The 27,802-nt window shown below is 59.4% G+C and overlaps 2 protein-coding genes across 10 annotated transcripts; one reads left to right on the forward strand and one right to left on the reverse strand.

Annotated features, from left to right (window-relative positions):
* The first annotated feature begins 1,197 nt into the window (after positions 1 to 1,197).
* On the forward strand, positions 1,198 to 17,716 carry CAMSAP3 (calmodulin regulated spectrin associated protein family member 3). 9 transcript variants are annotated; one of them, XM_070464784.1, is made up of 19 exons: positions 1,198 to 1,514; positions 8,235 to 8,488; positions 8,819 to 8,989; positions 9,079 to 9,174; positions 9,364 to 9,396; positions 10,277 to 10,324; positions 10,592 to 10,730; positions 11,547 to 11,686; positions 11,762 to 11,855; positions 11,949 to 12,003; positions 12,163 to 12,236; positions 12,536 to 12,605; positions 12,753 to 14,175; positions 15,430 to 15,569; positions 15,652 to 15,959; positions 16,285 to 16,384; positions 16,744 to 16,856; positions 16,938 to 17,056; positions 17,145 to 17,716. In XM_070464784.1, the coding sequence occupies exons 1-19, from the start codon at positions 1,367 to 1,369 to the stop codon at positions 17,448 to 17,450; spliced, it is 3,831 nt and encodes a 1,276-aa protein (XP_070320885.1). In that variant the 5' UTR covers positions 1,198 to 1,366; the 3' UTR covers positions 17,451 to 17,716. The 9 variants fall into 9 exon arrangements, with proteins under 9 accessions (XP_070320885.1, XP_070320882.1, XP_070320883.1 ...); XM_070464781.1 differs by having other exon boundaries at positions 1,199 to 1,514; positions 12,702 to 14,175; XM_020916279.2 differs by having other exon boundaries at positions 1,200 to 1,514; positions 8,867 to 8,989; positions 12,702 to 14,175.
* A 1,190-nt stretch (positions 17,717 to 18,906) lies between these two features.
* On the reverse strand, positions 18,907 to 27,780 carry XAB2 (XPA binding protein 2). Its single transcript, XM_020916284.2, has 19 exons — positions 27,588 to 27,780; positions 26,313 to 26,461; positions 25,919 to 26,042; positions 25,490 to 25,687; positions 24,649 to 24,783; positions 24,410 to 24,574; positions 23,015 to 23,159; positions 22,478 to 22,629; positions 22,250 to 22,369; positions 22,025 to 22,156; positions 21,781 to 21,912; positions 21,536 to 21,649; positions 20,477 to 20,639; positions 20,196 to 20,386; positions 19,935 to 20,057; positions 19,669 to 19,840; positions 19,339 to 19,468; positions 19,114 to 19,223; positions 18,907 to 19,019 (listed from the first exon to the last, which is right to left on the reverse strand). Exons 1-19 carry the CDS (start codon positions 27,636 to 27,638, stop codon positions 18,958 to 18,960), a joined length of 2,568 nt encoding a protein of 855 aa, XP_020771943.1. The 5' UTR covers positions 27,639 to 27,780; the 3' UTR covers positions 18,907 to 18,957.
* Between the last annotated feature and the right edge of the window lie 22 nt (positions 27,781 to 27,802).

A 27,802-nucleotide genomic window follows, 5' to 3' on the forward strand; every position in this document is an offset into this window, starting at 1 on the left:
TGGCAACCTACTGTAGTATTCTCACCTGGAGAACTCCATGAACAGAGGAACCTGGTGTGCTACAGTCCATGGAGTCACAAAGCGTTAGACATGACTGAAAGGACTTAGCATGCACGCACACTCATAAATGCATCCAAGAAATGGACATTCTTATACAATTACATCCCCTTCCACGATTTACACACCCTGTCACACCACCTTGGTTCACACCATATACCCAAACGCAGTCACCCACAAATACACTTACATGTAAATACATATATATGCACAAAGCACATTCTGCCACGTCTCCCCCCATAGACAACCATTGCACACAATCACACTCATAGACTCATATACAAATGCACTTGGATACAAATACATAATCCCCATCTATACAGTTGGAACCCCGCCCCCAACCAATTCTGTTGACACCACAAATCCACACACGAATGTAAATATATTTGCAGATATACCCAGTAACAGCCACTCAAACACACTCACAGCTACAAGCCGTCACACTCCTCTATAAATACACATACTCGACTTTTCACATATCCTCCTTCATTGACATTCATCACACTGATACATAATACAAGTACATTTAAATGCTCACAAATAGGCACACTCACAAGCACAATGACAAAATACAAATACTCCTGTATCTTAAGGACACAGGCACCTACACAATATAGATCCTTGAAAACACAACACTCATGAAAATCAAGGACACACACACGCGTTGTCCCACACTCACACAGAAACGCACATGCAGACACGCTCAAACACACTCGTTCACCAGCCAAACACGTGCAGAGACCACACACTGGTGCCAACACAGACACCCATTCTTGGACGCTCCCAAGACACAATGAGAAACAGGTGCACCCACGGGCGCGCTGCCTCCGGGCCAGGAATGACAAGCTCACACTCTCATCTAAGGAAACAACACTTGTGCCGGCACACACACCCGCAAGCCGAGGGTCCCTCATCCTCCCCAGTGCGCGCACACAGACAAGCGCGCGCGGGCGCGCGCACACACATACACTCCTCCGCAGCCTCCCCCGCCGCCACCGCAGTCTGGGCCCGCCCCACCCTGCGGCTGCGAGGGGCCGGGCGAGGCGAGGGGACCGGGAGAGTCGAGGGGACCGGGTCAGGCGAGGGGACCGGGTCGGGGGCCAGGGCCGGGGGCGGGGCGCACCTGGGCTCCGCCCCGGGGCGGGGCCGACGCAGCGTCGTGAGCGCGAGCGGCCGCACCTGGCTCGCCTGCGGTGGTGGTGGTGGTGGCGGCTGTGGTAGCGGCGGCGGCGGGCCCGGCCCGGGTGCGAGCGCGGCGGAGCCCAGCCCGAGCGAGCGCGGAGCCGGTGCCCGCAGCCCCCGCGCCGCCATGGTGGAGGCGGCGCCCCCGGGGCCCGGGCCGCTGCGGAGGACCTTCCTGGTGCCCGAGATCAAGTCGCTGGACCAGTATGATTTCTCGCGGGCCAAGGCGGCGGCCAGCCTGGCGTGGGTGCTGCGGGCCGCGTTCGGGGGCGCAGGTACCGGGGCCAGGGGAAGAGGGGGCGGCAGGTGCGGGGGGCGGGGCGCCGCGCTGGGGAGGCGGGGGCCGTGGGAACAATAGCGCCGGCCGCCGGGGGCGGGGGGGTCCCCGGGCCTGGGCCCCTCGGCGCCGGGCCTCTGGGCTTCCTGCTCGGCCCGGGCGGTGGACTTTGCCCGCGCGGCTGCGGGAGCGCGGTGGGGGTGGGGCCGGCTGCCCGGCTCCGCGCCACGATCGGGGCGTCCGGGTCTTCAGGTGAGCCGGGCAGGGTCTGTGGGCCGAGTGGTGTCCCCCAATGCGAGCCTCGCCTCTGGCACGTCCTCCCCCCACCTTTTACACCCTCACATCACGCGCCCGCGAGGACCCCCGCCCCTGTCCAGGCCGGACACACACACCCGGCGTCGGCCCTGCCTGCGCTGCGGGCGGCGAGGGGAGCTCCAGGAAGCCCCTCTCTCGCCTCCATGGCTCTGGCCGGCGGCTGGCAGCTGTGACTTATTGCCCCATTTTACTCAGGAGGCAGGCGAGCCCGGCGGAAGGGAAATGGCTTATCCATGATCGCCGGGAGTGGGGGCCCAGATGTGGGGCCTTGTCCCACTTCCTCCCCAAGACCCACATGTGTGGAGACCTGGGGCCACCCCACGGGGGAGGAGGATGCGGGTACATCCCTAGGATTTGAGGCCCAGGGCAGTTTCAGTCATGGCCTCGTGCCAGAGCCGGGAGTCAGGGCCTGGCCATGGGGAAGACGAGTTAATTAAGGTCTGGGCCTTCTGGGGGGACGCCCTGCCCGCCTACGGGTCCTACCCACTGGTCTTGGCACCAGCTGAGCACAGCCCATCCCCCCTTCAGTGGCCTTCCCAGATCAACCTGTTCTGGGTGTGGGTCTTGGTGACAGCTGTCCGTCTGTCTCCTGGTTCCGCCTGAGCCTGTCTTTTTCTCCCAGTCTCTTTCCCTGCAGTCTCCCAGGCAGGGCCCACTCTAGAGCCCACCAACCCCCGAATACCAGCTTGAGGAAGAGAGGAGGGATTGGCAGGGAGAGAGCCCAGTCTGCCCCAGCCCCCCAAATCCCAAGTTATGAGGCCACGGAGGACTCAGCTTTGGGAATCAGCTGGGTTTGAGTGTCGCGCTCCCCCAGAATGTGGATGAATTAACCCAATTCTCTAAGCTTCTGTTGAGTCCTCTGTAAAAGAAGGCATGTGTTCACTTTGTTATCCATTTCACAATTGTCCACTAAGTCCCAGGGCAGTGCTGGGGTGAGGGGGGTCCCAGTTCCATCTTTCACAAGGTGAGACAGACAGACCATGGGATTCTTCTGTGTTTGGCCCACTGTACACACTAAGCAGATGTCGCTATTTCTGCTGCCATGACCGGTGATGTTTTTATTAATAATAATATTATTTGTCATCTGGCCAGGGGACCGAAGAGAAATTACTATTCCATTTTGCAGAAAGAAAAGTCAGGTCTCTGGGAGGATGCCCTGACTTACCCGGTTCTGTTTTCACTGACTCAGCTCCCCCGAATTGTGTGATATGGTCCCAGAGGGTCAAGTTCAGTCTGTCCCCTCACCCATGTTCTCTGAACAGAGGGGGACTGAGGAAGGGGGGACCCAGGCTCTAAGCAGGAAGTGGTGAGCAGACCCCTGCTTGACCCATGAACTCTGGAACTCTTTTACTGATGCCTGTTGGGTGCCAGGCCAGTGCTGGGAGCTCAGGACAGAAAAGATGGGGATGAACTCTGGAGAGAGGACGATGGGACCCAAAACCAGACCGTTGCTTCTTCTAGTGATAAAGCCAGTAATGTCCAAGCAGTGTTGAAGTGGGCTGCCAGCCCTGCAGAGGGGCTGGGGGAGGAAATCCTAGAAATCTTCCAGGGAAGGGAGGAGAAGGGACAGACAGCTCACTAGAGGAAGGAGTGTTTGGACCTTGAAGGGTGTGTAGGAGTTTTCTAGGGGGAGGAGACCCACAGGGAGTTCTCTGTGCTGTGCCCAGGAGTGGCTGGGGCTGATGAGGGAGTCTGGTGCTATTGGAGAGGTCCTTTCAGGCCACATGTGGGGATCTGAGGGCCCTGGGGAGCCAGGGAAGATGTTTGGGGACTGAGAAGATGATATCAGTTATGCAGTTGCCCCACTGGGGAAAAATGGCTAGGGGGAAGGGGTCTTTATGGTGGCCCGGGGCCCAGTCCTGAGGAGGTTGGCAGGAATGCAGGCTAGTGGGCTCCAGAGTGAGCTCAGAGATAAGATAAGGAATGGTGCCATCTTTATACAAGTTTGGGAAACACTACATGCAGTCCCTCAGGCCACCAGAACCTCCCTGTGATGCTCTAGGGAGCTAGGGTCCCGTCGGCTCCACCTTTTGCTAGCTCTTTGATCTTGGCCAAGTCATCTTAGCTGTCTGGGTCTATGTTTTCCCATCTGTACAGTGGATAAGTTTCATAAGAATTCCATGAGCAAGGGGGGGCGGGAGGAGGCTCAAAGGGAGGGGATATACGGATACTTATGGCTGATTCACGGTGTATGGCAGAAACCAATACAACATTGTAAAGCGGTTATCCTCCAATTAAAAAAAAAGGAATGCCATGAGCAGATGCACACAAGGTGGGTGGTCCAAAAGCTAGCCGTGCTGTCCAGTGTGGCAGCCACAAGCAACATGTTGTTGTTCAGTCACTTAGTCATGTCCACCTCTTTGCAACCCCATGGATTGCAGCACACCAGACTTCCCTATCCTTCGCTATCTCCTGGAGGTTGCTCAAACTCATGTCCATTGAGTCGGTGATGCTGTCCAACCATCTCATCCTTTGTCGTCCCCTTTTCCTCCTGCCCTCAATCTTTCCCAGCATCACTGTCTCTTCCAATGAGTCTGCTCTTCACATCAGATGGTGAAAGTATTGGAGCTTCAGCTTCAGCATCAGTCCTTCCCATGAATATTCAGGGTTGATTTCCTTTAGGACTGACTGGTTTGATCTCCTTGCAGTTCAAGGGACTCTCAAGAGCAACATGTGGCTGATATGACTTGTGAGAGGCTCTCAATGTAAAATACACAGTGGCTTCTGGGGACCTGGTACCAAAAAAAAAATGTGGACATCTCATTAATAATGTTTTTATCTTGACATGTTGAAATAATATTTTGGATATATATATATATATATGGTGAGATATATCACTAAGATATATATTACCTATATATATATATTGGGTGAGATATATTATAAGGTCATGTTACTCCTTGCTGCTGTTTAAATGGTGCAATAGAAAATTTTAACCTTCTTGTGTGGCTCATATTCTGTTCCTGTCGGACAGTATTAAATGCTCCAATAAACATTTTATAGTATAGAGCTGCAGTTCTCAACCAAGGATGAGTTTGACACTTAGGGGCCATGTGGCATTGTTTGGGAATATCTTTGGTTGTCACCATTAGAGAGGACTGTGCTCTTGTCAGCTCGTGAGGAAAGACCAGGAAGTCTGCTAAACATGTTACAATGCCCAGAACAACATTCCCTGCCGCAATTCCCCACACCTATAGCCCCACTAAACACAAAGCATCCAGCCCCAAATGCCAGTTGTGCCTCGGCAAAGACACGCTAGTATAACCTAAGTACTTGATAAACATTGTGTGTGCTTGGTCTTGTCTGACTCTTTGCAACCCTATGGACTGTTGACCACCAGGCTCCTCTGTCCATGGGATTTCCCAGACAAGAATACTGGAGTGGGTTGCTATGCCCTCCTCCAGGGGATTTTTCCCTCCCAGGGATCAAACCCACGTCTCTTGTGTCCCCTGCATTGGCACGTGAATTCTTGACCACTGCACCACCTGGGAATCCCCTGACCCCGGAAGCCCCTTAATAAACAGTAGCCATCGGTAGCTCCAGCTCAAGTTGTCATCTTCAAGGCCCTGACAAGTCCTGCAGGAAAGAAACTTGTTTCATTTTGCTGATGAGAGTAGGAAGCAAACCAGGAGCTAGAGAGAGAGGGAGGAGGGTTTGGTTTCAGGGGATACCTGGAGCTGAAGCCCAGTGAGTGACTGACAGGATGTTGGAGGTGGGGAGAGAGAAGGAGGGATGGTGTTCTCTCACTGTGATGGGAACAGAGAGAAGGAGAAAGATGCTAAGGATTAGGGGCAATGCCTGGGCTGCAGCAGGAGGCAGGGCTCAGATGACCATGGAAGCCATCACCATGGTGGGAAGGAGGTGGGGGGAGGATGTCCATTGACAGGGCTGCTTAGACAGAGCTATCAGAAGCCCAGCAATGAAAAGGCACGGGGGTAGGCAGCCAGGCTTGAGTGGTGGGAGAAAGAAAAAAGAGTTAGGATGTCGGGAGACACCAGAGGGAGGAAGACTTCCCAAAGAAGGAGGTGCTCGGCAGAGAGCCCAGGCAAGATAGTGGGTGTTGGAAGGCCACTGCTGGCCTTGGGGAGGCTGGGAGCTACAAAGTAAGGAACAGATGGGGAGGGGTCTGAACGGGAGTAGCGTGGAAGGAAAGAGAAGCTAGAGAACTCTTTTTTCTTTTTTTAAATTGGAGTATAGTTACAATGTTGTGTTTAGTTTCACATAAACAGCAAAGTGACTCAGTTATACATACATATATCGGCTTCCCAGGTAGTGAAGTGGTTAAGAATCCACCTGTCAATGAGGGATATGCAAGAGACATGGGTTCAATCCCTGGGTTGGGAAGATCCCCTGGAGTAGGAAGGAAATGGCAACCTGCTCCAGGATTCTTGCCTTGAAAATTCCATGGACAAAGGAGCTGACGAGCTACAGTCCATGGGGTTGCAAAGAGCTTGACGTGACTGGATGACTGAACACACACACACATTCATTTTCAGATTATTTTTCAGTATAGGTTATTATAAGATATTGAGTATAGTTTTCTGTGCTCTGCAGTAGGTCCTAGTTGGTTATCTAGTTCACAGTACTATGTATATGTTAATCCTAAATTCCTAATTAATCACTCCCCGCTTCCCCTTTAGTAACCCTGTTTGTTTTCTGTGTCTGTAAATCTTGTTTCTATTTTGTAAATAAACTCCTTTGTATCATTTTTTTAGATTCCACATATGGAATATTCCACATATTCCAAGTTTGATATTTGTGTTTCTCTGTCTGACTTCACATAATATAATCTCTCGCTTTGGAGAACTTTTCCTTGAAGGGGCAAGGAGATGGCCCAACTCTTAACAAGGTTTTGGTATTAAGTGGGAAGGTCAAGTGTGAGTTTAAGGGGTGGGGAAAGATCGGGGGGCAAGGAGGGGTTGAAGGCAAGGGTGCCTGGGTCCTTGTAGCTGAGGGCCAGGACCTGGGGGGAGCACTGCTGTGAATTCAGGCACCTGAGGAAGGCCTGGTATGTCACATTCAGATGTTTCTAAGCGGTACAATCCCGCCTCCTCACATTCTTCCAACACAGGCAGAACCCAAGTGTACAGAGCAGCGGCTCTGACTGGGATAAGACTTGGGGCCTCCCTGGAAGGCCCAGGGGGGCAGATCCAACTGAGTTGGATCCTCCTTCTCTACCTCCAGAATCTTCCTGGTGGCTCTGATTTTTCTCCTCCTCACCCTTGGGTTCTACTTGGTTGGGGTTCTGCTACTGCCCTCCCCCTGGGGCTTCCTCAAGCCTCCTCTTCTTACCTTGCCCCTCTCTTTCAGAGTTTCCATGGCTGCCTCTAAGTCCCAGGCCATCCTGTACCCCCATCTCAGCCAACACCCTGTTTCTCCCATCTGCCTTCCCCCTCCAGATAGGGCTCTGGGTGCCTCTCTTCCCCCACCCCCTCCCTTCAGTCACCAAGTTCAGGCTATTCACCCCTCTCAATGTGTTTGCAGTCTGTCCCCTCCTGCATTCTATGCCCCTCCAGCCAGACCTCCACTCCACAGCTCATCCCACCTCCAGCCTTCACTCTTAAGGGTGTAGTCTCCTTGAGACCTGGGTTTGAATCCCAGTCCCAACCTTTTTTTTTTTTTTTTAAATATTTATTTGTTTGGATAGTTGCGCCATGCGAACTCTTAGTTGAGGCATGTGGATCTAGTTCCCTGACCAGGGGTGTGCGGAGTCTTAGCTACTGGCCCCCCAGGGAAGTCCCCCAGTCCCAGCCTTGATGAGCTGTGTGGCCTTGGTGACTAGGTTTCCTCATCTGTAAAGCGGAGCTGCCACGTGTGCCCAGGCTGCCTCTTCCTAGGGTTGCTGTAAGGGGAAGCGAGTCCACTCGGGGTGGTAAGAAGCACCAGGGAGGTCCATTAACCCTTCTAGTCACTGTTGCCCTTAGGTGAGGGAGAGAGGCGTGGCTACAAGACCCCGTCTATCTGAGCTCCATTTCCACTCTGGGTCCAAGAAACCACCATCTCCTCTAGGCAAGGTGCTCCGTCCCACCGTCTCTTCTTAGTATGCAGAAACACCGTCATCTCTTACTCTGGGAAACTCCCCGACATGTGCGCCTCTTGTCGTAGCCCAGGTCCCCTATTCTCCCATCTTGGTGCCATCCTCCTTGGTACAGACCTGCCCCGGCCCACACTCCACCCACCCCTGCTTTAATTGGGGCCGTGTAATTGTATGTAAGGGCTTCCCTGGTGGCTCAGACGGGAAAGAATCTGCCTGCGATGCTGGAATTCCGGGTTCAATCCCTGGGTTGATCCTTGGGTTGATCCCTGAGGAGCCTGGTAGGCTACACAGTCCACGGGGTTGCAAGTATGGGGGTTCGTGCCCCGTGGCCCTGACCCTGCCATTACCCCCACTCCGCCCCCGCAGAGCATGTGCCCTCGGAGCTGTGGGAGCCCTTCTACACGGATCAGTACGCCCAGGAGCACGTGAAGCCCCCGGTGACACGGCTGCTGCTCTCTGCCGAGCTGTACTGCCGGGCCTGGCGCCAGGCGCTGCCGCAGCTCGAAGCGCCCCCTAGCCCCTCTGCACTTCTGGCACTGCTGGCACGGAGGGGCACAGTGCCTGCGCTGCCCGAGCGTCCGGTGCAGGAGGCCGACCTGAGGCACCAGCCTATCCTCATGGTAGGCCCCGCCCCTGCCCAGCCAGGCCCCGCCCCGCCCAACAAGGCCCCTCCCCCACCAAGGCTCCACCCATCAGACCTGGCTCTTCCTACCCAGTCTGGCGCCTCCCAAAAAGGCGCTACTTTGGCAGCCAGATCGCTAAGGCCTAGTTTGTGACCTCAAAGTATTCTGGCCTGGAGAATTCTATGGGCTGTATAATCCATGAGGTCGCAAAGAGTAGGACACTGAGCGACTTTAACTTTCCCTTTCAAGCTTGGCCTGCTTCCCAAAGCCCGTCCCACTGCAAGACCCTCCCACCTCCAGGTTTTTCCTGTTTCTTTTCCCTTGGAGGCCTCCAACCTGCGCTCTGGGCTCACCCTTCAGCCCTTGCCCCCACAGGGAGCCCACCTAGCTGTCATTGATGCCCTCATGGTTGCCTTCGCCTTCGAGTGGACAAAGACACTGCCTGGTCCCTTGGCCCTAGCCAGCTTGGAGCACAAGCTCCTTTTCTGGGTAGACACGGTAGGTGGGGGTTGGGCCAGGATGGGGAGGGGGGCGGGCGGCCAGGACCAGTCCCGCGACTGGAGCGCTAACCTCTCCCTGCTCCGCAGACCATCCGGCGGCTGCAGGAGAAGACGGAGCAGGAAGCTGCCCAGAGAGCATCTCCGGTGGCCCCTGCAGATGGCGTGGCCCCAGCGCAGCCTTCGGTGAGACTGGAGTGATGGATGGAAGGAGGGAGGGGTGGATCTCTGAGGGCGGGATGGGCAGGTCCGGGCTGTGCCTCAAGGCCATTCCTGCTCTTGGGGGGGCCGGAAGTGACTCTCTCTCTCTCTCTCTCTGCCCTCTTGCCTCTGCCCACTCCTGCCACACTCTCCTCTCTGCCTCTCTGGCATCAGTGCCCCACACGCTGGTACTGGAAGCTGGTTCCTGTAAGTGGGGCCGTCTCTCCTCCCTGTCTGCCTGCCCTGCTTGTTGCTGTCTGTCTGTGTGTCTCTTTCTGCCTGCCTGTCCCGTTCCCTCTCCTGTTCTCCCCTGCTCCCTGTTATGAGCAAAGGAGTGGGACCCAGCCCTGGGGGACAGAGAGAAGCCCTTTGGGGAACCAAGGCATGAGGGTCATCTCTGCTCTTACTTCTCCCCTGGTACATGACTCCCCTTCCCAGTAATCCAAGGCTTGTCCCCCTGAGCCGAGGTGGGGAGACCTCTGGGGCTTCTGAAGGGAGGACCCCAGCCCATCAGACACTTGGATCCTGACCCCAGCAGGCAGGGCACAGGGAGAAGACCCCTCTGGCCAAGAGGAAGATCCTCAAACCCAAAAGAGGGGAGAGGAACCTTCTTAACAGCCTCCAGCTTCCCTCAGGACAGCTCCCTGCTCCCAGCTCTGGAGGCAGTGGGGTGTCCATCCCTGAAGTGCAACAAGGGGAAAGTGACCACTGCAAGTGGGGTGAGGGTGGGGGTGCTTTGGGCTGAAGCCCCTGCCTTTGCTCACTTCAGGGCCTCCTCCTTTCCCCCACCCTAGGGCCTGGGTCGGGGGCTCCTCTCCTGCCTCCCTGCTTCCTCTGCATCCCCTCCCCCAGCCTGGGTCTTTTGAGTGGGTGGGGGAGGACTTTCTGCATGAGAGGCTGCTCTGTTGGGTCCCTCCGTGCTGGGAGGTGCTGGGGTCCCCAAAGCCGGCCAGAGCACAGCCAGGGAGCTGGACGGCCAGGGCTCAGGACAGGGGTCAGGGCCGTCCCCCATCCTGGAGGTGTGCTTGGGGGCCCAGCAAGTCAGCACCCCTCCCGCCCCGCTGACGGCTGCTCCTCTCCCCCCCAGCACGCAATTGCCTTCTGTTTGAAGGAGTCGGGGAGCAAACCCCCCATGGTAATGTATCCCCCGCCCCAGAGTCTCAGGAGTCTCTGCCCCCAGCCCCCGCTGCTGGCCTGGCTGCTCGCGGACACCTCCTCTGCCTCTTGCTGCTGCCCTTCCCCACCCTGCTCCAGGCTGGCCCCCCTCCCACTCTGGCTCTGGGACCCCCCTCTGGCTTCACGCCCCTCCGTGGTAGAAACCCCAGGCCTCCCCACACAGCTTGCATGACTGCTGACTTGGGGGCCAGCTCGACCTCTGACCTGATACGGCTCCCACCCGCAGATTCGATATCGCAAGGACCGCGCTGTGGCCCGACGCGCCCCCTGCTTTCCAACGGTGACCAGCCTCCAAGACCTGGCAAGTGGGGCTGCGCTGGCCGCCACAATCCATTGCTATTGTCCCCAGCTCTTGCGACTTGAGGGTGAGTGAACGGGTCCGAGCCAGATCCTGTCCCGACAAGCCTGGCACCCAGGCCTTGGCTCCTGTCCCCAGAGTATCGCAGAGATTTTAAGTGTAGCTCCCAGGATTGGCAGACCTGAGTTTGAACCTCTCTCTTCTGTTAATGAGCTGTGTGACCTTGCCCAAGTGTCTAAACCTCTCTGTGCTGCCTATGATTCAGTGTGTGTTAATTGCTCAGTTGTGTCTGACACTTTGTGACCCCGCTGTAGACCGCCAGGCTCCTCTGCCCATGGGATTCTCCAGGCAAGAATACTGGAGTGGGTTGTCATGCCCTCCTCCTGGGGATCTTGCCAACCCAGGGATTGAACCCAGGTCTCCTGCACTGCAGGAAGATTCTTTACCATCTGAGCCATACTGTTTGATTCCATAGTTCAGTCCTGCAGCAAATATAAGTAGAGTACAAACTGTGTGCCAGATCCTATTTTAGGCACCAAGAGATCCAACGAAAACAATATGGCCCTGCCCCTGGCCTCAGGCGGCTCACATCCTAGTTGAGAGAATGAACCATCAGTTCATCTAGAGGAATGTTCTGCATGTTAGGTACTCTGTTAGGTGCTGGGTAGTCAGAAGCCTTTTGAGTTGAGTTCTAGGGGGACTAGCATTCCAGGCGGTGGGGAGAGTAGATGCAAAGACCTGACGGACAGACAGCCTGTCACGACACCCACCTGTGAAGGGGGCCCGGCTCAGCTCATCAATCGAAGGTGTCCATGTATACTATGTGCTGGGACCCCATCCTCTCTTCCGGAGAGCCAGGGACCCAGGCATCCTGTCCCTACAGAGGTATGCCTCAAGGACCCCATGTCTGTGGCGGACAGCCTGTACAACCTCCAGCTGGTGCAGGATTTCTGTGCCTCCCGCCTCCCTCGGGGCTGCCCGCTGTCCTTGGAGGACCTTCTCTATGTCCCACCACCCCTCAAGGTAAGGCTACCTCGTGGGCCTCATGGGCATCTGGGGCTGTGGGTCCGGGTGACTGACCCTGCCTCTCGCCTCCAGATCAACCTGATGGTGCTGCTGGCTGAGTTGTTCATGTGCTTTGAGGTGCTGAAACCCGACTTTGTGCAGGTCAAGGATCTGCCCGATGGTCACGGTAAGGCCTGGTCCCAGACCTGGGGTGGGATGGGGTTGAGGGGGATGGTGGGGAGAAGACCAAGCCCTGCCTGACTCTCTGCTCTGCTTGCAGCCGCCTCCCCCCAGGCCACAGAGGCCTCTACTCCCCAGAACAACAGTGGCAGCAGGTACATCCCCTGGTGGGTGGAGACTTCCCAGCCACAATGGGTTCCTCCTCCTGCTGGGTTGGCTAGAGGGGAAGTGTTGGGGGGTACTCTGGTCTCTACTCCCAAGATGGGTGGGGGGGGGGATGGGGGGACCCTTAGCTGACACACCTCTCTTGGCAGCTCTCCTGTCTTCAATTTCCGCCATCCACTCCTGTCAGCTGGTGGCCCCCAGTCCCCACTCCGAGGATCCACAGGTGAGGGCAGGGGGATGGCTCATCACTGGCACCCAAAGACTGCCCCTGCTGACCTCATGTGGGCAGCTTGTGACCCCTCCAATGGGTCTGTCTGCTGCCTGAATGACTTCCTTGGTGACATTCACTGGCCCCCACAGTGACCTCCCCAGGGGCTCACAAGGACCCGCTAGTGACACCACGTGGCCCCAGCTATCCATCCACATAATGCCCCATCAGTGACTCATCCACTGACACCCCATGGCTCACCCCACCCAGGGTCCCCAGTGACCCCAGAATGACCACTTATCACCCCTCCCCAGGCTCGCTCAAGTCCTCCCCGTCCATGTCCCACATGGAGGCCCTCGGCAAAGCCTGGAACCGTCAGCTCAGGTGAGCACATCGAAAGGGCCCGGGTAGTGGAGTCAGAGGGGCCTGGGTGGGGCCTGGACCTGTCCCAGGGGCTGACCCTTCCCTCCGGCCGCCCAGCCGTCCCCTTTCCCAGGCCGTGTCGTTCAGCACCCCCTTTGGCCTGGACAGCGACGTGGATGTTGTCATGGGAGACCCCGTCCTACTGCGCTCCGTCAGCTCAGACAGCCTGGGTCCCCAGCGCCCTGTGCCAGCCCGGACCCCCGCGCAGCCACCCCCGGAGACTGGCGACCTGCCTACCATCGAGGAGGCCCTGCAGATCATCCACAGTGCCGAGCCCCGGCTGCTCCCAGACGGGGCTGCCGACGGCAGCTTCTACCTCCACTCCCCCGAGGGGTCCTCCAAACTGCCGCTGGCTTCCCCCTACCCACCAGAGGGGGCCTCGAAACCACTGCCTGACGGGCCCACCAAAGTACCTGCCTACTTGCCCCATCCCGAGGGCCCCTCAAAACCGGCTCCCTGTCCAGCCGGGGAGGTATCAAAACCAGCAGCCCTGCCTGAGGGTTCCCCGAAGGTGGCAGCTTCGTCCCCAGCAGCCAGCAACTCCGAAGTGAAAATGACCAGCTTTGCTGAACGCAAGAAGCAGTTGGTGAAGGCCGAGGTTGAAGCCGGGTCCCCGGTGGCCACCCCGGGGGCACCGGAGGCCCTGAGTTCAGAGATGAGTGAGCTTGGAGCCCGGCTAGAGGAGAAACGCCGGGCCATCGAGGCCCAGAAGCGACGGATCGAGGCCATCTTTGCCAAGCACCGCCAGCGACTGGGCAAGAACGCTTTCCTGCAGGTGCAGCCCCGGGAGGTCAGTGGGGAAGCGGAGGCAGAGCTGGGCCCGGCCCCTGGCGGGGAGCGGCCAGCAGGTGAGGGCCAGGGTGAGCCGTCCCCACGGCCAAAGGCGGTGACCTTCTCACCAGAACTGGGCCCCGTGCCCCCCGAAGGACTGGGGGACTATAACCGGGCAGTGAGCAAGCTGAGCGCGGCGCTGAACTCTCTGCAACGGGACATGCAGAGGCTCACAGACCAGCAGCAGCGGCTCCTGGCCCCACCCGAGTCCTCCACAGCCGCCCCTACTCCCGCTGCCGCCGCATGGGTCATCCCCGGTCCCACAACGGGCCCCAAAGCCGCATCCCCCAGCCCCGCCCGGCGCACCCCAGCTGCCCGGCGCAGCCACGGGCCAGGCCCCAGCCCGGGCCCCAGCCCCACACCCCGCAGCCCCAAACACGCGCGGCCAGCAGAGCTGCGGCTGGCACCTCTGACCAGGGTGCTCACGCCCCCGCATGACGTGGACAGCCTCCCCCACCTGCGCAAGTTCTCACCGAGCCAGGTGCCGGTGCAGACGCGCTCCTCCATCCTCCTGGCGGAGGGGCCGCCCCCCGAGGAGCCCACAGCACGGCCCAGCCTTATTGAGATCCCACTGAGCAGCCTGGAGGAGCCAGCAGCTGAGGAGGAGGGAGATGGGAGCCCCCCTGGGGCTGAGGATTCCTTAGAGGAGGAAGCGTCTTCAGAGGGAGAGCCCCGCGCCGGGCTGGGGTTCTTCTATAAGGTGAGCACCTGAGCAGGTGGGGGCGGGGCCAGGTGGGTGGATGGATGGATGGATGGGCAGACAGGCAGGTGGACAGGTGATCGCATGACTGGGGCTTTCTCAGTGTATGATCAAACAGAGCTGGTAGGGGAACAGAGATGGGTAGATGGTTAGTCAGATGGGAGCAGGCAGACCTACAAGGTGTGCGTGGTCAGATGGACATGTAGATGGGGTGGGTAGTGGGTGAACAGAAAGTAAGTGGTAGACAGATGGACAGGGGTGGCCTGGTGGATGGATGGGTGGGTGGGTGAGTTATGGACAGATGAACAGGAATAGGTAGAGGGACAGATGCGGCTGGCGTCTTCCACGGCATCCCCTCCCTCCTGTTCTGTCCTCCCCACTCCCCCCAGCATGGCCCCACCAGTTCCTCTTGTGAATTCTTCCATATCCAATCACTCCTCTTTCTGTCAGCATCCCCAGCCTGGGCCAGTGCCTTTTACTTGGACACCAGCAGTCTCGCCCTGGTTGGTCTCACTGCCCACCCCTCACCACACACTAACCCCTGGCCACTGTGAACTGAGCAGTTAACATTTATTTAAAACATAAATTGGACCTTGTCACCCCTCTATTCGTGGGCTTCCCCAGTGGCTGACAGTAAAGAATCTGCCTGCAATGCAAGACACTGGAGTTCGATCCCTGGGTCAGGAAGATCCCCTGGAGAAGGGAATGACAACCTGCTACAATATTCTTGTCTGGAGAATTCCATGGACAGAGGAGCCTGGCGGGCTACAGTCCATGGGGTCACAAAGAGTCGGGCACAACTGAGTGACTAACACGTTCCCCTATTTAAAACCCTCCTGTGGCTCCCCTTTGCTCCTAGAATAAACTGGTCTCCCTGCTCCACACCTGCTCTGACCTCAGGGCCTTTGCACTTCCTGTTCCCTCCCCAGAATGCTCTCCTCACCACTCAACACACCTAGTTCAGTCCACCTCATTCTCCAAGGCTGCTTCCTCTAGGAAGCCTCTCCGGGTGTCCCCAGACTAGGATAGATCCTGCCCCAGCAGTGTGCTCACCATTGTTGCATCCTGGCTGGGTTGAGGCCTTTGTGTGCCCAGAACCCAGCATGGGGTCACACACACAGCAGGCACCCACCAGATGCCTTCAGACCAGTGACAAATACTCAAGGACACGTGAGTGGCTGGCAGGCTGGGTCAAAACAGACTCCAGCCGAACGAGGGGAGGGACAGCCAGCTACACTTGGTGCCTGCCCCCAGGATGAAGACAAGCCCGAGGACGAGATGGCCCAGAAGCGGGCCAGCCTGCTGGAACGGCAGCAGCGGCGAGCCGAGGAGGCACGGCGGAGGAAGCAGTGGCAGGAGGCCGAGAAGGAGCAGCGGCGGGAGGAGGCCTCGAGGTGAGGCTGAGCCCAGCCCCAGGACCTCTGCCCCCGGCAACCCCGCCACCTGTCTGACTGCGTCCATCTCCTCTATGCGCAGGCTGGCCCAGGAGGAGGTGGCCCCCAGCCCTCCTGCACCCACAGCTCCTACGGCCTCTGCTGCAACCCCAGCCCCAGCTGCCCGGGCCCCCGCGGAGGAGGAGGTGGGCCCCCGGCGGGGGGAGTTCACACGGCTGGAGTATGAACGCCGGGCCCAGCTGAAGTTGATGGACGATCTGGATAAGGTGCTGCGGCCCCGAGCAGCAGGGAGTGGGGGGCCAGGCCGCGGCGGTCGGAGGGCCCCCCGGCCACGCTCTGGTTGCTGCGATGACTCAGCCCTGGCTCGGAGCCCAGCCCGTGGGCTGCTGGGTGAGGCCCCCTGGGGGCACGTGGGGCAGCTTGGGGTACACACACACAGGGCTGCAGTGTGGGGGATCAGGGCTTCCAGAGGATGTGGGGGCCACAGCAGGGTGAAGGGTACTGGCCCAGAGTTCTCTCCGCAGCTTAACAGGTCAGGCACTGCTTCCCTACAGCCTGGCTTAGGGGGGACAGGGGGCGGTCAGTGTGGGGTGAGGGTCTTAGGCAGCATTGACCCCCATGTTCCCTCTCCAACCGGCCAGGTCAGGCCCCCTGGGCATACATGGAGGTAAGGGGGCTTGGTGGGGGTGCCTGACCCGACACCCTCTGCTCCCAGGCTCTCGGCTTAGCAAAATCTACTCCCAGTCCACCCTGTCTCTGTCGACAGTGGCCAACGAGGCCTCCAGTAACCTTGGCGTGAAGAGGCCCACGTCTCGGTGAGTTTGGCCTGGACGTGCAGGTGCTTGTGGGCCAGGTGGCCTCTCGGAGTGTGCGTGTGTGTGTTGGGGGGCTGTGAATGCGCGCCTAGGAGTGTGATATGGCACGAGGGTACATGTTTACTGCCAGAGATGGAAGGTCACACACCTGAGACGGAACCCAAGGATGCGCCTCTCTGCTCCGGATGTTCAGCGTGCCCAGGGCTGGGACCTGGCCCTGCAGGGACTTAGGAGCACAGACAGTATCTGTGGATACATCCTGCTTTGCAGTGTCCTGGGCACGCCCTTCCTGGGTCTCACTGCATACTGACTTCATTCACCACTGACCGCACCCCCCCGCCATCCCACCTCCCCCGCAGGGCTCCATCTCCATCTGGCCTCATGTCCCCGAGCCGCCTGCCCGGCAGCCGTGAACGTGAGTGGGACAATGGCAGCAACGCATCCTCCCCGGCCTCAGTGCCTGAGTACACGGGTAGGTGGTGGGACTTTTGGCGGGGGGCGGGGGGGTGAGCACCAGCCCCGACCAGTCCCTACTCACTGCCCTGCCCTCTAGGTCCGCGGCTATACAAGGAGCCGAGTGCCAAGTCCAACAAGTTCATCATCCACAACGCCCTCTCACATTGCTGCCTGGCGGGCAAGGTGAATGAGCCACAGAAGAACCGCATTCTTGAGGTAGGCCCTCACCTGGGCTTTATGGGGGGGATTGGGGACAGATGGGGGGTCTCTGGTAGCCTGGCTAACTGTGTCTGCCACCCACCAGGAGATCGAGAAGAGCAAAGCCAACCACTTCCTGATCCTCTTCCGCGACTCAAGCTGCCAGTTCCGGGCCCTATACACGCTGTCCGCGGAAACAGAGGAGCTGTCACGGCTGGCGGGCTATGGCCCCCGCACAGTCACGCCAGCCATGGTCGAGGGCATCTATAAGTATAACTCAGACCGCAAGCGCTTCACGCAGATCCCCGCCAAGACCATGTCCATGAGCGTGGATGCCTTCACCATCCAGGGACACCTCTGGCAGAGCAAGAAGCCCACCACCCCCAAGAAGGGCAGCAGCACCCCCAAATAGCCCCATCCTGGGTGGTCCGCAGGCCGGGCCCTGTGTACTCCGACCGCCACCCCCTCCGGGAACCAACCTAGAGGACAGTCAGTCGGTGTTCCTGGGTCCTGTCTGTCCCCGACCTTGTGTGGGTGGGGCTGGAGTCCCCACCCCCTAATTTTTGTCCCGTCCTGCGTGGGGGCTGAGCTGGGAGGTTCAGGGACTCAGGGCTCAGCTCAGTGCCCCCCACCGTCTGTCCTCCCCACCTTCTTGAATAAAGTAATTTAAAGAGACAAGACTACTGGCACCTCCCCGAGAATGGCTGTGGGGCTTGGGACCTCTCTGCAGGAGAGCGTTTCCCACACTCGCCGACCGCTTCCTGTCTCCCAGTTCTCTCTCGATCCTGCTCCAGTCTCTTGTCTGCCCCCTTCGATGGCTTTGGTGCAGCTCCTGCCAAGGTCTGGCACGACTCCCCTGCCAGGGCCCCGTGGCCGCTTCCCAGCTGCCTCTCAGCTGAACTCCTGGGCACCTGGGGCTTCCGGCCAGCCCTCCCCACCCCCACTGGCTTCATTTTCCTCCTCAGCCTGGCTGTTATTATCGGCCCCTCCTGTCATTTGGTCCTTGGCCAACTGCTAAACTTGATCTTCTCTTCCCCAGCCGCCTGCCTACGTTTCTAGGCTTGGTGACCACCTCTGGGCCAAGAGGGTCCTGTTTCTCTCCTCCAAGCTCCAGGTCTGAGGTTGCTGCCTTGACATGGCCCCCGGATGTCTCAGGTGGAGGAGCTATGTCACAAGCTCAAGTGGGGAACCTCAGCCTCCCCAGGGTCATCTGATCCTGCACGTTCGCCTCCTGAAGGCCTCCCTGCTCACTCGCTTCTCTGTCCCCATGACTGCATCCCCAGTCACCTCCTGCCACCAGCCGGTCCTACAGCAGCCTGGCTGGCCTGTTAAGGGCACAAATCTGATTAAGTCCCTGAATGCTTCAAATCCTTTAATAGCTTAGAGCCCACTAATGGCTTCCCAGAGCTTAGGACTAAGGACCACGCCCTGGCCGTGGCCCAGGGCCGAGGTCTGGCTCCTGGCTGCTGTCCAGGTAGAGAATAGCCTTGCTAAGATCTCGGAGGTGGTCAGGCCTGCCTGCCTCCAGAGCTCTCAGACTAGTCACCTCCCAAGGGGGGGGGGGGGGTGCCGCCCTCGCCCAGGGAGGCAGGGTTAGAGGTGGGGTGCTGTCTACCTGCTGATGGGGAGCGGGGTGGGGCCCCTCCAGGATCAAGCCCTCAGGCCGCAGAGAGACTGGCCTCAGAGTCCAGAACTGGCTCGGTGGGGTGAGGGTGGGGCGGGTGCCTGCCCTGGCCTGGAGCCCAGCTGCCCCACCTCCCACATGAGCCAATCCGGGGGTGGAGGGGGGCGGGGCGCTGAGTTGGCAAACCCCTCAGGCACCTGGGCAGCAGGAGAGGGCGAGCAGGAAGGAGGCTCAGACCAGGACATACAAACACAAGCTTCATTGAGGGGAAAGGCAGAATGGGCAGGGGTGGGGGTCAGTCTTCCTTCAGGCTCCCGAACACAGCAGCTGGCACGCTCTGCTGCTCCAGGCGCACCTCTGGATGGGGGCGGGGTGTGAGGAGGACTTGGTCACTCTCTGGGAGGGGGTCCTGCCCCCACCCTCCACCCTCCCTTGCCCACTGGCCCCTCACCGTTGGGCTCCAGGTCCATCTCATCCTCATCCTCGTCTTCGCCCAGCTCAATCTCCTCTGGGTTGGCCTGCTGCGCCAGCTCAGCCAGCTCCTCCCGAGAGGCATCACTCCTGGGGCGGGCGGGGGCCACACTGCTCAGCCGGGCCGGCGGCCCCCCACCTCCCGGCGCCTCCCCTCCTGAGAGCTGGCTGGCCCCGAGCCCCGGCCTCAGGGCGCCCCCCTCACCTCACGAACAGGATTTTGCTCTGGGCCCTGGAGGGCTGGTCCCGCTCAGCCTCCGCCGCCAGCTGCTCGGCACGCTGCTCCAGCAGCTTCATGTCATCCATGCCGCTCTGCCCGGGCGCCAGGTCGGACACTGGGGGCGAGGGCAGGGAACGTGGGGCTCAGACGCCGCGGGGACCGCGCCTGCTTTGCTTTGGGTGCAGCTGGGCACCCCCCACGTGAGCCTGAGGCCCCGGTCCCCCAGGGAGTTCCCAGCCTGAGGCGTGGGGGACAGGGTGGACCCTGATGCTCACAGACCTGGGTGGCCAGCGCCCATAGCAAGGGCTCACTCACCGGTGCCCGTGGCGCTGCCCGACACCTTGAGCATCTGTGAGGCCATGAAGTTGACCTGTGTATTGTATGTGGCCTGCACACTGCGGCGGATCCGCAGCATCTCCCGGATGGTGTCCTCGTTGCCATGCCGGACCTCGAAGTCCTTCCACGTCTGCCAGAAGGCACCGGTCGTCTGCAGAGGAGGGTAGCAGCAATGTGAGCTGGTCAGCTTGGCCACAACCTCCCACCCCCCGCCCATCCCTCCCCAGGCTCAGGACCGTCCCTACCCGGGGGTCGCAGATCTGCGAGCAGAAGCTGTATATGGCCCGGGCACGGTCGATCTCCCCGAGCTTGCACTCCATGTCAGCAAACCGCAGGCACATCTCCCGGGCATGCTCATCAGACAGCACCTGGTGGGGTTGGGAGGGGTCAGGGAGGCTGGGATGGGGGTGGGGGTGCCGTCTGCCACACAGACACAGGCTCGCTCAGATTCCCTGCCTGCAAGACCCTCTTCTTCCCCCCTCCGCCCCACCCCCCAACGCGGGCACCTCAATGGCCTTCTGATAGATGCTGCGGGTGTGGGTGACCCCGTAGATCTCGGCCGCCCGCTTGATGTAGATGTTGAACATGTCATACTGCTGCGCGGGCTCCACGGCCCTGGTGGCGCGCTCGTACACTGCCATGGCGTGCCGCGCCAGGCCCCACTCTTCTTCCAGCTGTGCATAGAGCAGGTACAGCGCTGCGGCAGGACGAAGCAGGGGGTGCGGTGAGAGGTCAGCGGTTGGGCCCGGGACGCGATGCCCCCCCAAAACCACTTGACCCCTCTCACTCTTTGCGTATTTGGGAGGGCAGCCATCCAGCGCCTGCTCAAAGAGGTCGCGTGCCCGCTCCAGCTTGCGGCCCCCGTAGCGGGCAATGAACTTCGTCAGGTAAGTACTCCAGATGTCCGACACGTTGGGCCACTTGAACAACGAGATGCCGCGCTCATATGCCTGCCCAAGGGGGTGCTGTGTGTGAGCCCTCAGCAGGAGGACCCCTCACGCCCGCCCCTCCCTCTTGCTCCTCCCCATGATCACGCAATTAAAACCCAGCCTGGCGGCCAATATGTGGCCTGTCTCCCTCTTCAGACTGCCAGGACCCTAGACAGAGCTGGACTAGGACTCACTAAGGTAACTCAGCAACTTTATGGCTGAAAAAGGGAATAGAGATCCTCAGCTCCACAGACACTGAAGCCTGGGGAGAAAGGTCACCACCCAGGCAGGGGGCAGGCCTGACACTCAGAGGCGGCACTCATGTGTACAACACCCCCCTGTCCAGATATGTGCATGGTCCCCACGTGTACACAACCAAAGCTTCACAGAGTGTGGCAAAGCCCCTCTGAGTGTACACACACACATGGAAAACCCTTCACGTGCACACAACCCATCACCCGAGCAGCAGGGCAGGGACACCCCACCACACACACACACAGGCCGAACTCTGCGCCTGTCACAAGCTGGCCCGTGTCCCCGTGTTCCCTCAAATTCAAGTCGAAACCCTAGCTCCCAGTACCTCAGAACAAGATTGCGTTTGGGAAAAAAAACTTTACAAGATGTAACTTGAATTAAAATGCGATGACTAAGGTGACCTCGCTCCAACACAACTGACATCCTCATGACAGCAGAGGCAGCCACGCCAGAACACCACAGAGAGGAGACCTCTGCAAGCCAGAGGCGGGGGGCGGTCTCAGAGGAAAGCAACCCTGCCCACACCTTGATCTCAGACTTCGGGCCTCCATGAGGAAGAAAACGCACCTCTGTGGGTTAAGCTGCCCAATGGGTGGGTACCTTGTGGGGGCTGCCTGAGCACATGAACAGTTCCCCAGACACCTGGGTGGGGACCCCCTCACCTTGAAGCTCTCCTCAAAGTACTTGTGCTCCTCCAGGAACATGGCATAGTTAATGACGATCTGTGGCGTGGCAATGCGCAGGTCCAGGATTCGGTCATACACTGCCTTGGTGGACTGTGGGGAAGGGACAGGGTGGCACACCCCGGGGGTGGAGTCAGCCCCCTTCCCCTCCCAGGGAGCGCATCCCATCCCAGGGGCTCAGCTGGAAGGTGCAATCCCACCCCCATCCTGTCCCAGGGGCTCACCTGGAAGGTGCCGAGGCTCTCCTCCAGGTCGGCCAGCATGGACCACACCTTCAGAGACTTGTACACACGGTTCTGCACAGGCTCTGAGCCATCAAAGTACTCAGCGCGCCGGGCAGGCAATGCTGTCGCCTTCTGCAGGGGCAAGGAGCCCAGGGGGAGGCGCTCAGGGGGCCTCCGAAACCCTGACCGCACACCCTGCAGCGCCCAAGCCCGTCCATCCCACCCCTCACCTGCCTATGCTCACCCGCAGAAGTCGCAAGGCCTGGTCGTAGTTCTCGTGCCGGAGCTCCAGCTCGCCACACTCGCACCACACGCTGGCCAGGTCGTCCACCTGCTTGAAGCTCACCTTGGTGGCTTTCTCCAAGATGACGCGGGCCTGCGGGGCGGGCAGAGGCCAGGCTGAGACCCCGCCCACGAGGGGGCGGGGCAGAGGACCCATAAGACGCCCATAAGCAACACCCACACTCACATCGTCCAGCTGCCCGTTGTCCTCGTAAAACTTGGCGAACGCGACCCACAGCGTGTGGGGCTTGCCGGTGGCCTTGAAGGGGTCCACCGTCTGCACAGCCTCCGTGTACGTATTAATGATCTGGGCGGGAAGGGCTGAGTCAGCCTGGGCGGGGAACTGGTGGGAAGGGGGTGGGCCTCGGAGGAGGGCGGGGCGAAGACAGGCTCTGGAGGTGGGGCCGTCACACACCTCCCGGGGGCGGCCCTGGTGCAGGGCCACACGCTTGTGCCACTCGTGCACGTGGTGCGGGTTCTGGCGCAGCAGGACGCTGTTGAGGAGCAGGGGCCGCCGGCTGATGAGCTGCTCGAAGCGGGCCAGGCGCAGCTCCAGGTCTACGTCGTCTGGGAAGTCGGGGCACGGTGGAGGGCGTCAGCTCACAGCCAGTCCCTAGCCCCACACCCCCACTGTCCATCTGGGCACTCCCTCCCCGAGCTGCCCCAGGGCCACCCTGACCCCACACTTGCGCAGGGTCCAGGTTACCCTGGAAACCCCTCAATCCCACTCCCCTCCCCAGACATCCTTCCCTGCCAAGTGCTGGCCCAGGCCCCCTCTCCACCTCGCTGTCCACCCTGCTCTCCCTTCCCACCAGTGTTCAACCCAAGCCCCACTGAAAAGTGTCTCCAGTTCTGGCAACCCACCCACTCACACTCCCCTGCTGCTGGCCTCTGACCCCAAGACCCACTCACCACTGAGCAAGTCACTAGGGACCCCTCTCCCCCAGCTCACCCTCCTCCTCCCGCCCCAGCTCTGAGGCGGTCTCCATCTTCGCTGCAATCATACTCTCCTCGAACTGGGCGTAGCTGTCGAACACCTGGGTGAAGTCCCGCACGGTCATCACAGTCCGGATGGCCTCCTCATACACGTCCCGAGCCTGCAGGGAAGGGAAGCGGGGGAGGGGGGTGTAAGGAAAGTGCAGGGGAGAGGCACGTGTGCCCACCGCAGGGACCCTAGGCATCTGACAGAACTGGCCTCTGAGCACCCGTCCCAAATCAGAACCCCTGCAGGGTACTCCCGGGGCCTGCCCAGCCCCGCCAGCACCCAACAATGGTCAGAGTTCTCCCTTCCTCTTCTGCCAGATGATCCGGGGACCTTGGCTCCTCATCAGTAAACAGAGTGACAGCTCCTCGTGCAGTCACCATGGGGCTCAAGTGAGATACATGACGGCCCAGCCCCAGTGGGACCCAAGAGGGGACCAACCACCCTGCCAGGATCTGAACCTTAGCAGGCCACAGAGAGCTCAGTTGTTGCTACAAAGTACCCCTCACACCAGTCTGACCCCCTTTTCCAGCCTTCTCCCGGTCATCCCCCAAACCCCAAGGGGACAGGTAGTATGAAAGGAAAGTGGTGGGAGGCCCCATCACTCTGCCCCTGTCTGGCCAGTCTCCTGCTGTGGCCCCGGCCTATGTGGTCCACTCAAAGTGTCAGCCTGAAGGGTCTTTGTATTTTTCTAAAACACACAGCTGGTCAGGCCTGTGTCCTGCTCACAGCTGGCTAACTGGCAGCTCCCTGTAGTGGGACACAGTCGGCCCTTTCTTGGCCTGCAGGGCTCCCCCTTCCCCAGGCCCGCATGGCCCCCTCCTGGCCCCAACTCCAGCTCCGCCCTCTTGCTCTGATCGCCCCTGGCCCACCCCTTCCCCACCCTCGCAGCCCCAGCCAGCCTCTCCAGGGATCTCTCTAAGCCACCCCCACACTGCCCCCATCCCCAAGCTTGCCACTCCACTGCCACAAGAACAGCTAACATGAACAGATGGTAACACCAACACTCAGGAGGGACCCTCACACCAAACCCCGACTCCAGCCCGAGTCCCAATAGGTGGGAAGGCAACTGTCACTCTCAAATGTTCATTCTCAGGAAACTTCAGCAAATGAGAACACCCAAGCTAAAACAGGTCCAAGGCTACCACCATGGATCATAGGTTTCGCTGGTTCAAGGTGGCTGTGCTCGCTGGCAGGGCCGGGCAGTCTGCCTCGCCTCACCTTCAGGAAGGCATGTGCAAAGGTGTGCACTAGCAATACATTGGCATGTATTTTCTGCTCATATGCACGTCCACAGGTGTCCCCCAAGGCTGAGTGCTGGAAGAAGGCCCTGCCCCGCTCCCAGACCCCTGCCTGCCCAGGCACCTTCTCGAAGTGACCGCTACGGATGTAGTAGTCGGCCAGCGAGCACCAGAGCTTGCCCAGCTGGTCGGTGAAGCGGGTGAGACCCCCGCGGATGATGGCGTCCACGTTGAGAGACTGCACCTTGTCAGGGTTCTGGGAGATGAGGTCACAGAGCTCGTGCCACAGCTGCGGGGCGAGGGAAGGTCAGCCTTGGCCCCAAGCGGCCAGCCCTCCCGCCCAGCCCCCACCCCAGGGCCCACCTGGTAGTTGGACTTGCCGGCCTTTGACACGAAGCGTTCATCGTTCACTACGGTGGCCAGGCGCTGTGCCGCCTCATCCAGCCGGTCGCTTGACTTGAGGTACTCGATATACTCCTCAGCACTTTCAGGGCTCAGCTGGGCACCCACACACCACCGGCTGTCAGTGGGGCCACAAGGCCACACCACCATGCCTCCTCCCACCCCTCCTCCGGTCAACCACCCACCACTGTCCTGGGCAGGAGCTAGCGCTGCACCTGTCTAGCCCCAGCCCTCACCAGTCCAGTTCCAGCCCTCACTGGTCTGGGTTAGACACCAGCGGTCCAGCCTGCACAGACCAGGCCTTGCTTTCATCACAAGCCCCCTACCTAAAACAGCACTGCACTAAGGATTTCACAATGCAGAAGAGACTATAAATTTGGGGAAACCGCATGAGGCCTCCACACTGTTTGCCCCTCGACTCTCAGCCCTGCCTGGTATGTGTTTATCTCCTGTTCCCTGCGCTCTCATGGTTGCAGATTTACTCTGGTTTATGCAGTCAGGTCGTAAGCATTTGTCTGCCAGGTGAGACTGAGAGCTCCGTGCAAGCAGGGACTGTCTTAGCCACGCTGTCCCCAGCACCCGTGTCCCAATGCCTGATGTGGAGTGGATGCTCGCAAACTCTCTGGAGATTGAACACAGAACTCACAAACAAAGGCCTGTCTGTCTCAACGAGGCATGTTCCCATTTCCTGTCTGTCAGGGCAGACAGTGCCCCCAACAAGCCCGTTTTTGGAAAGTCCTGACCTGGGGAACTGGTCCACCTGCCTGAACTTGGCCCCGTCTCGCCCTTTTCAGGGGCTCACCTTGAGGAAGCGCCGGTAGCCCCGCACAGCAGTCTCAGGCAGGGGGTGTGAGCGCAGGAAGCGCAGGTACAGTGGCCAAATACGAGAGTGCTGGGTAATAGGCAATGCCCGGAGGGCCCGGTCGAAAGTTCGGCGCGTGTGCGTGACACGTCCCTGGTCCATTAGGAACTGGCAGTAATCCAGCCACAGCCGGGGCATCTGGAGGGGTGGGGGAGAGGAGGGGCTGAGCTGCCAGCCTCACCACTGGGCCCCAGGATGCGGGATGTCCCCTGCAGCAGGACCCAGAACCCCAGTGCCCCAGGAACTAAGTCTCATTCAGCCCGGCATGCACAGAGGTCACAGAATTCCCACCCCTGCTTTGTCCACCTCTGTGGACTCTGAGCCCCACCTCCCTACTCATTCCCTGGCCCAGCCATGCCCCCTCCCCACCTTGTGCATGAACACAAAGGCCCTCTCATGGCAGTTGTTGACATCTTCATAGGCGGGGTCAGTCACACAGCGATGCTTCACCTGTGCCCGGCGGGCCTTCAGGTAGCGGTACCAGAGTTTGTAGCTGGGAGGTGGAGGGAGGGGCAGTGACTGGTCAGCTTTTCTGGACTCCCAGGACCCTCCCCTCTGCCCTATGAGACGAGTGCTGGGAGAAGGGGCCGGGGGAAAACGGCCAGGACATCAGGGAAGGTGTGCTCAGCGATTCCTGGGATGTTTACTCGCTGACACAACACCTAGGAGGGACCTGGGACCTACTAGCCAGTTCTGGTGTGATGGGAAAAGGTAGGGTGGGGCAGGGGGCGGGGCCAGACAGGGCAGCTGCTGCCAATCTCACCTGCAGGGCAGCAGCTTGAGCGCCCGCTCATACAGTTGATTGAGCCTGGGCTTGGGGGCCCCCTGCTTGAACTCGATATAGCGGAGCCAGCACTTGACAGAGAACTGGTTCCGCATGATTTCCTCCTCATAGGGGAGGTCCTCTTCCTCCTGCCAGGGGCAAGGTATGGGGAGAAGAGATCTGCTCTCAGAGCCTGCACACAGCACCACTCCTACTGGGACCCCTACCCAGGTCCCAGATGCCACTGCTCACCACTGGAGCCCAGTCACCCAGATACCAGGACTCTGGGCCAGACTTTTACCTCTCAGAATCTGATGACCTACAACGTGACCCAGACTATCACACTATCAGACTCCTCGGTCACCAGGTTCCAGGTCACTCGGGTTTCAGGCCAGGCATGAGACTATCACCCAGACATCACTCTCTTGGCCTTCCAAATCAAGCTATCCACTTTCTGGCCCAGGTCACCAGACTCTACAGGCACCAAGGTTCTGGTCCGACACTAGGCCTCTACCCTAGTCACCAAGTCTTACCTCCTCAGAGCATGACTCTCCCCAGACAGCAGACCTTTGGCATCTCAGGATACTACCAGCCAGTTTAGCTCAACTCTGCCTCAGAAATTGGAAGCTAGATCCTTATCTCAGGAAGAAAGGTACGGACAAGTTCCCTAGCCTTTAACTCAAGACACCAAGGATCAATCTAGTGAAAATGCCACGCCTCTACTCCAAACACCACGACTTTGACTCTCCAGGATTCTACTGGCCGTCGCCCACTCAGCTCCACATCACTAGGTCTTTACTTCTTTTCCCAAGATTCTCCCCGTCCAGACACCATGCCTTTATCCCAAAAACTATAACGCTCAGGACCAGACCTGGACCGTTACCTGGAACACTTAGATTTTACCAATGAAACCAGCCCTGGACTGGTCACCATGCTTTTACTTCAAACACCAGGCCTCTCAAAGTTTAGCTACATGAGTTTCCCTTCCCGCCCACATCCCGCGCACTCCCATTTCCGTCCCAGGTCCGGGATGCCAGGCCCTTAACTTCGACCACTTGCTCTTTACGCAGGTCACCTGGGCTCCGGCACCAGATCCTTGCTCCTGACCAGCCTGGTCCAGACATCACCAGCCGGTCTTCGGCCCGTAAGGGTTCTCCTGCCCTCAGACCGGCACAGTTTTAGCCTAAATACCCCGAGTGGCCAAGCCCCAATCCCCTGAGGTATCTAAGCCCTGGTGCCCCTATGAATGCCACCCCCGGCCCGCCGCGGACTCACGAAGACAAGGTCCGGCCGCTCGGGCCTCGAGAGCCGCGCCATCACCACCATTTTCCAAGCTCTCCAGGTACGGACAGGAGTCGCGGTATGATGACGTCTACGCCTAAAGGCCAGCTCTCTCGAACCAGACTAATTTCCCATTGGCTGAACTCTTCCCGATCCTGTACCAGGTGTTGTTGACTTTCCGTTCGACTGCCCCAGCTACCGGAAGCAGA

The sequence above is a fragment of the Odocoileus virginianus genome, chromosome 3 (genome assembly GCF_023699985.2).
Source record: "Odocoileus virginianus isolate 20LAN1187 ecotype Illinois chromosome 3, Ovbor_1.2, whole genome shotgun sequence".
NCBI lineage: Eukaryota > Metazoa > Chordata > Mammalia > Artiodactyla > Cervidae > Odocoileus > Odocoileus virginianus.

Excerpts from the sequence above, each read along its gene's own strand:
- CAMSAP3 (XM_070464781.1), top strand. The coding sequence starts at position 1,367 with ATGGTGGAGGCGGCGCCCCCGGGGCCCGGGCCGCTGCGGAGGACCTTC. Across the intron at positions 8,990-9,078 it reads TCCTTTTCTGGGTAGACACG|ACCATCCGGCGGCTGCAGGA; the intron begins GTAGGTGGGGGT and ends CCTGCTCCGCAG. Across the intron at positions 12,237-12,535 it reads CCCACTCCGAGGATCCACAG|GCTCGCTCAAGTCCTCCCCG; the intron begins GTGAGGGCAGGG and ends ACCCCTCCCCAG.
- XAB2 (XM_020916284.2), bottom strand. The coding sequence starts at position 27,638 with ATGGTGGTGATGGCGCGGCTCTCGAGGCCCGAGCGGCCGGACCTTGTC. Across the intron at positions 20,058-20,195 it reads TCTATCAGAAGGCCATTGAG|GTGCTGTCTGATGAGCATGC; the intron begins GTGCCCGCGTTG and ends CAACCCCACCAG. Across the intron at positions 19,841-19,934 it reads CGCAGATCTGCGACCCCCGG|ACGACCGGTGCCTTCTGGCA; the intron begins GTAGGGACGGTC and ends CCTCCTCTGCAG.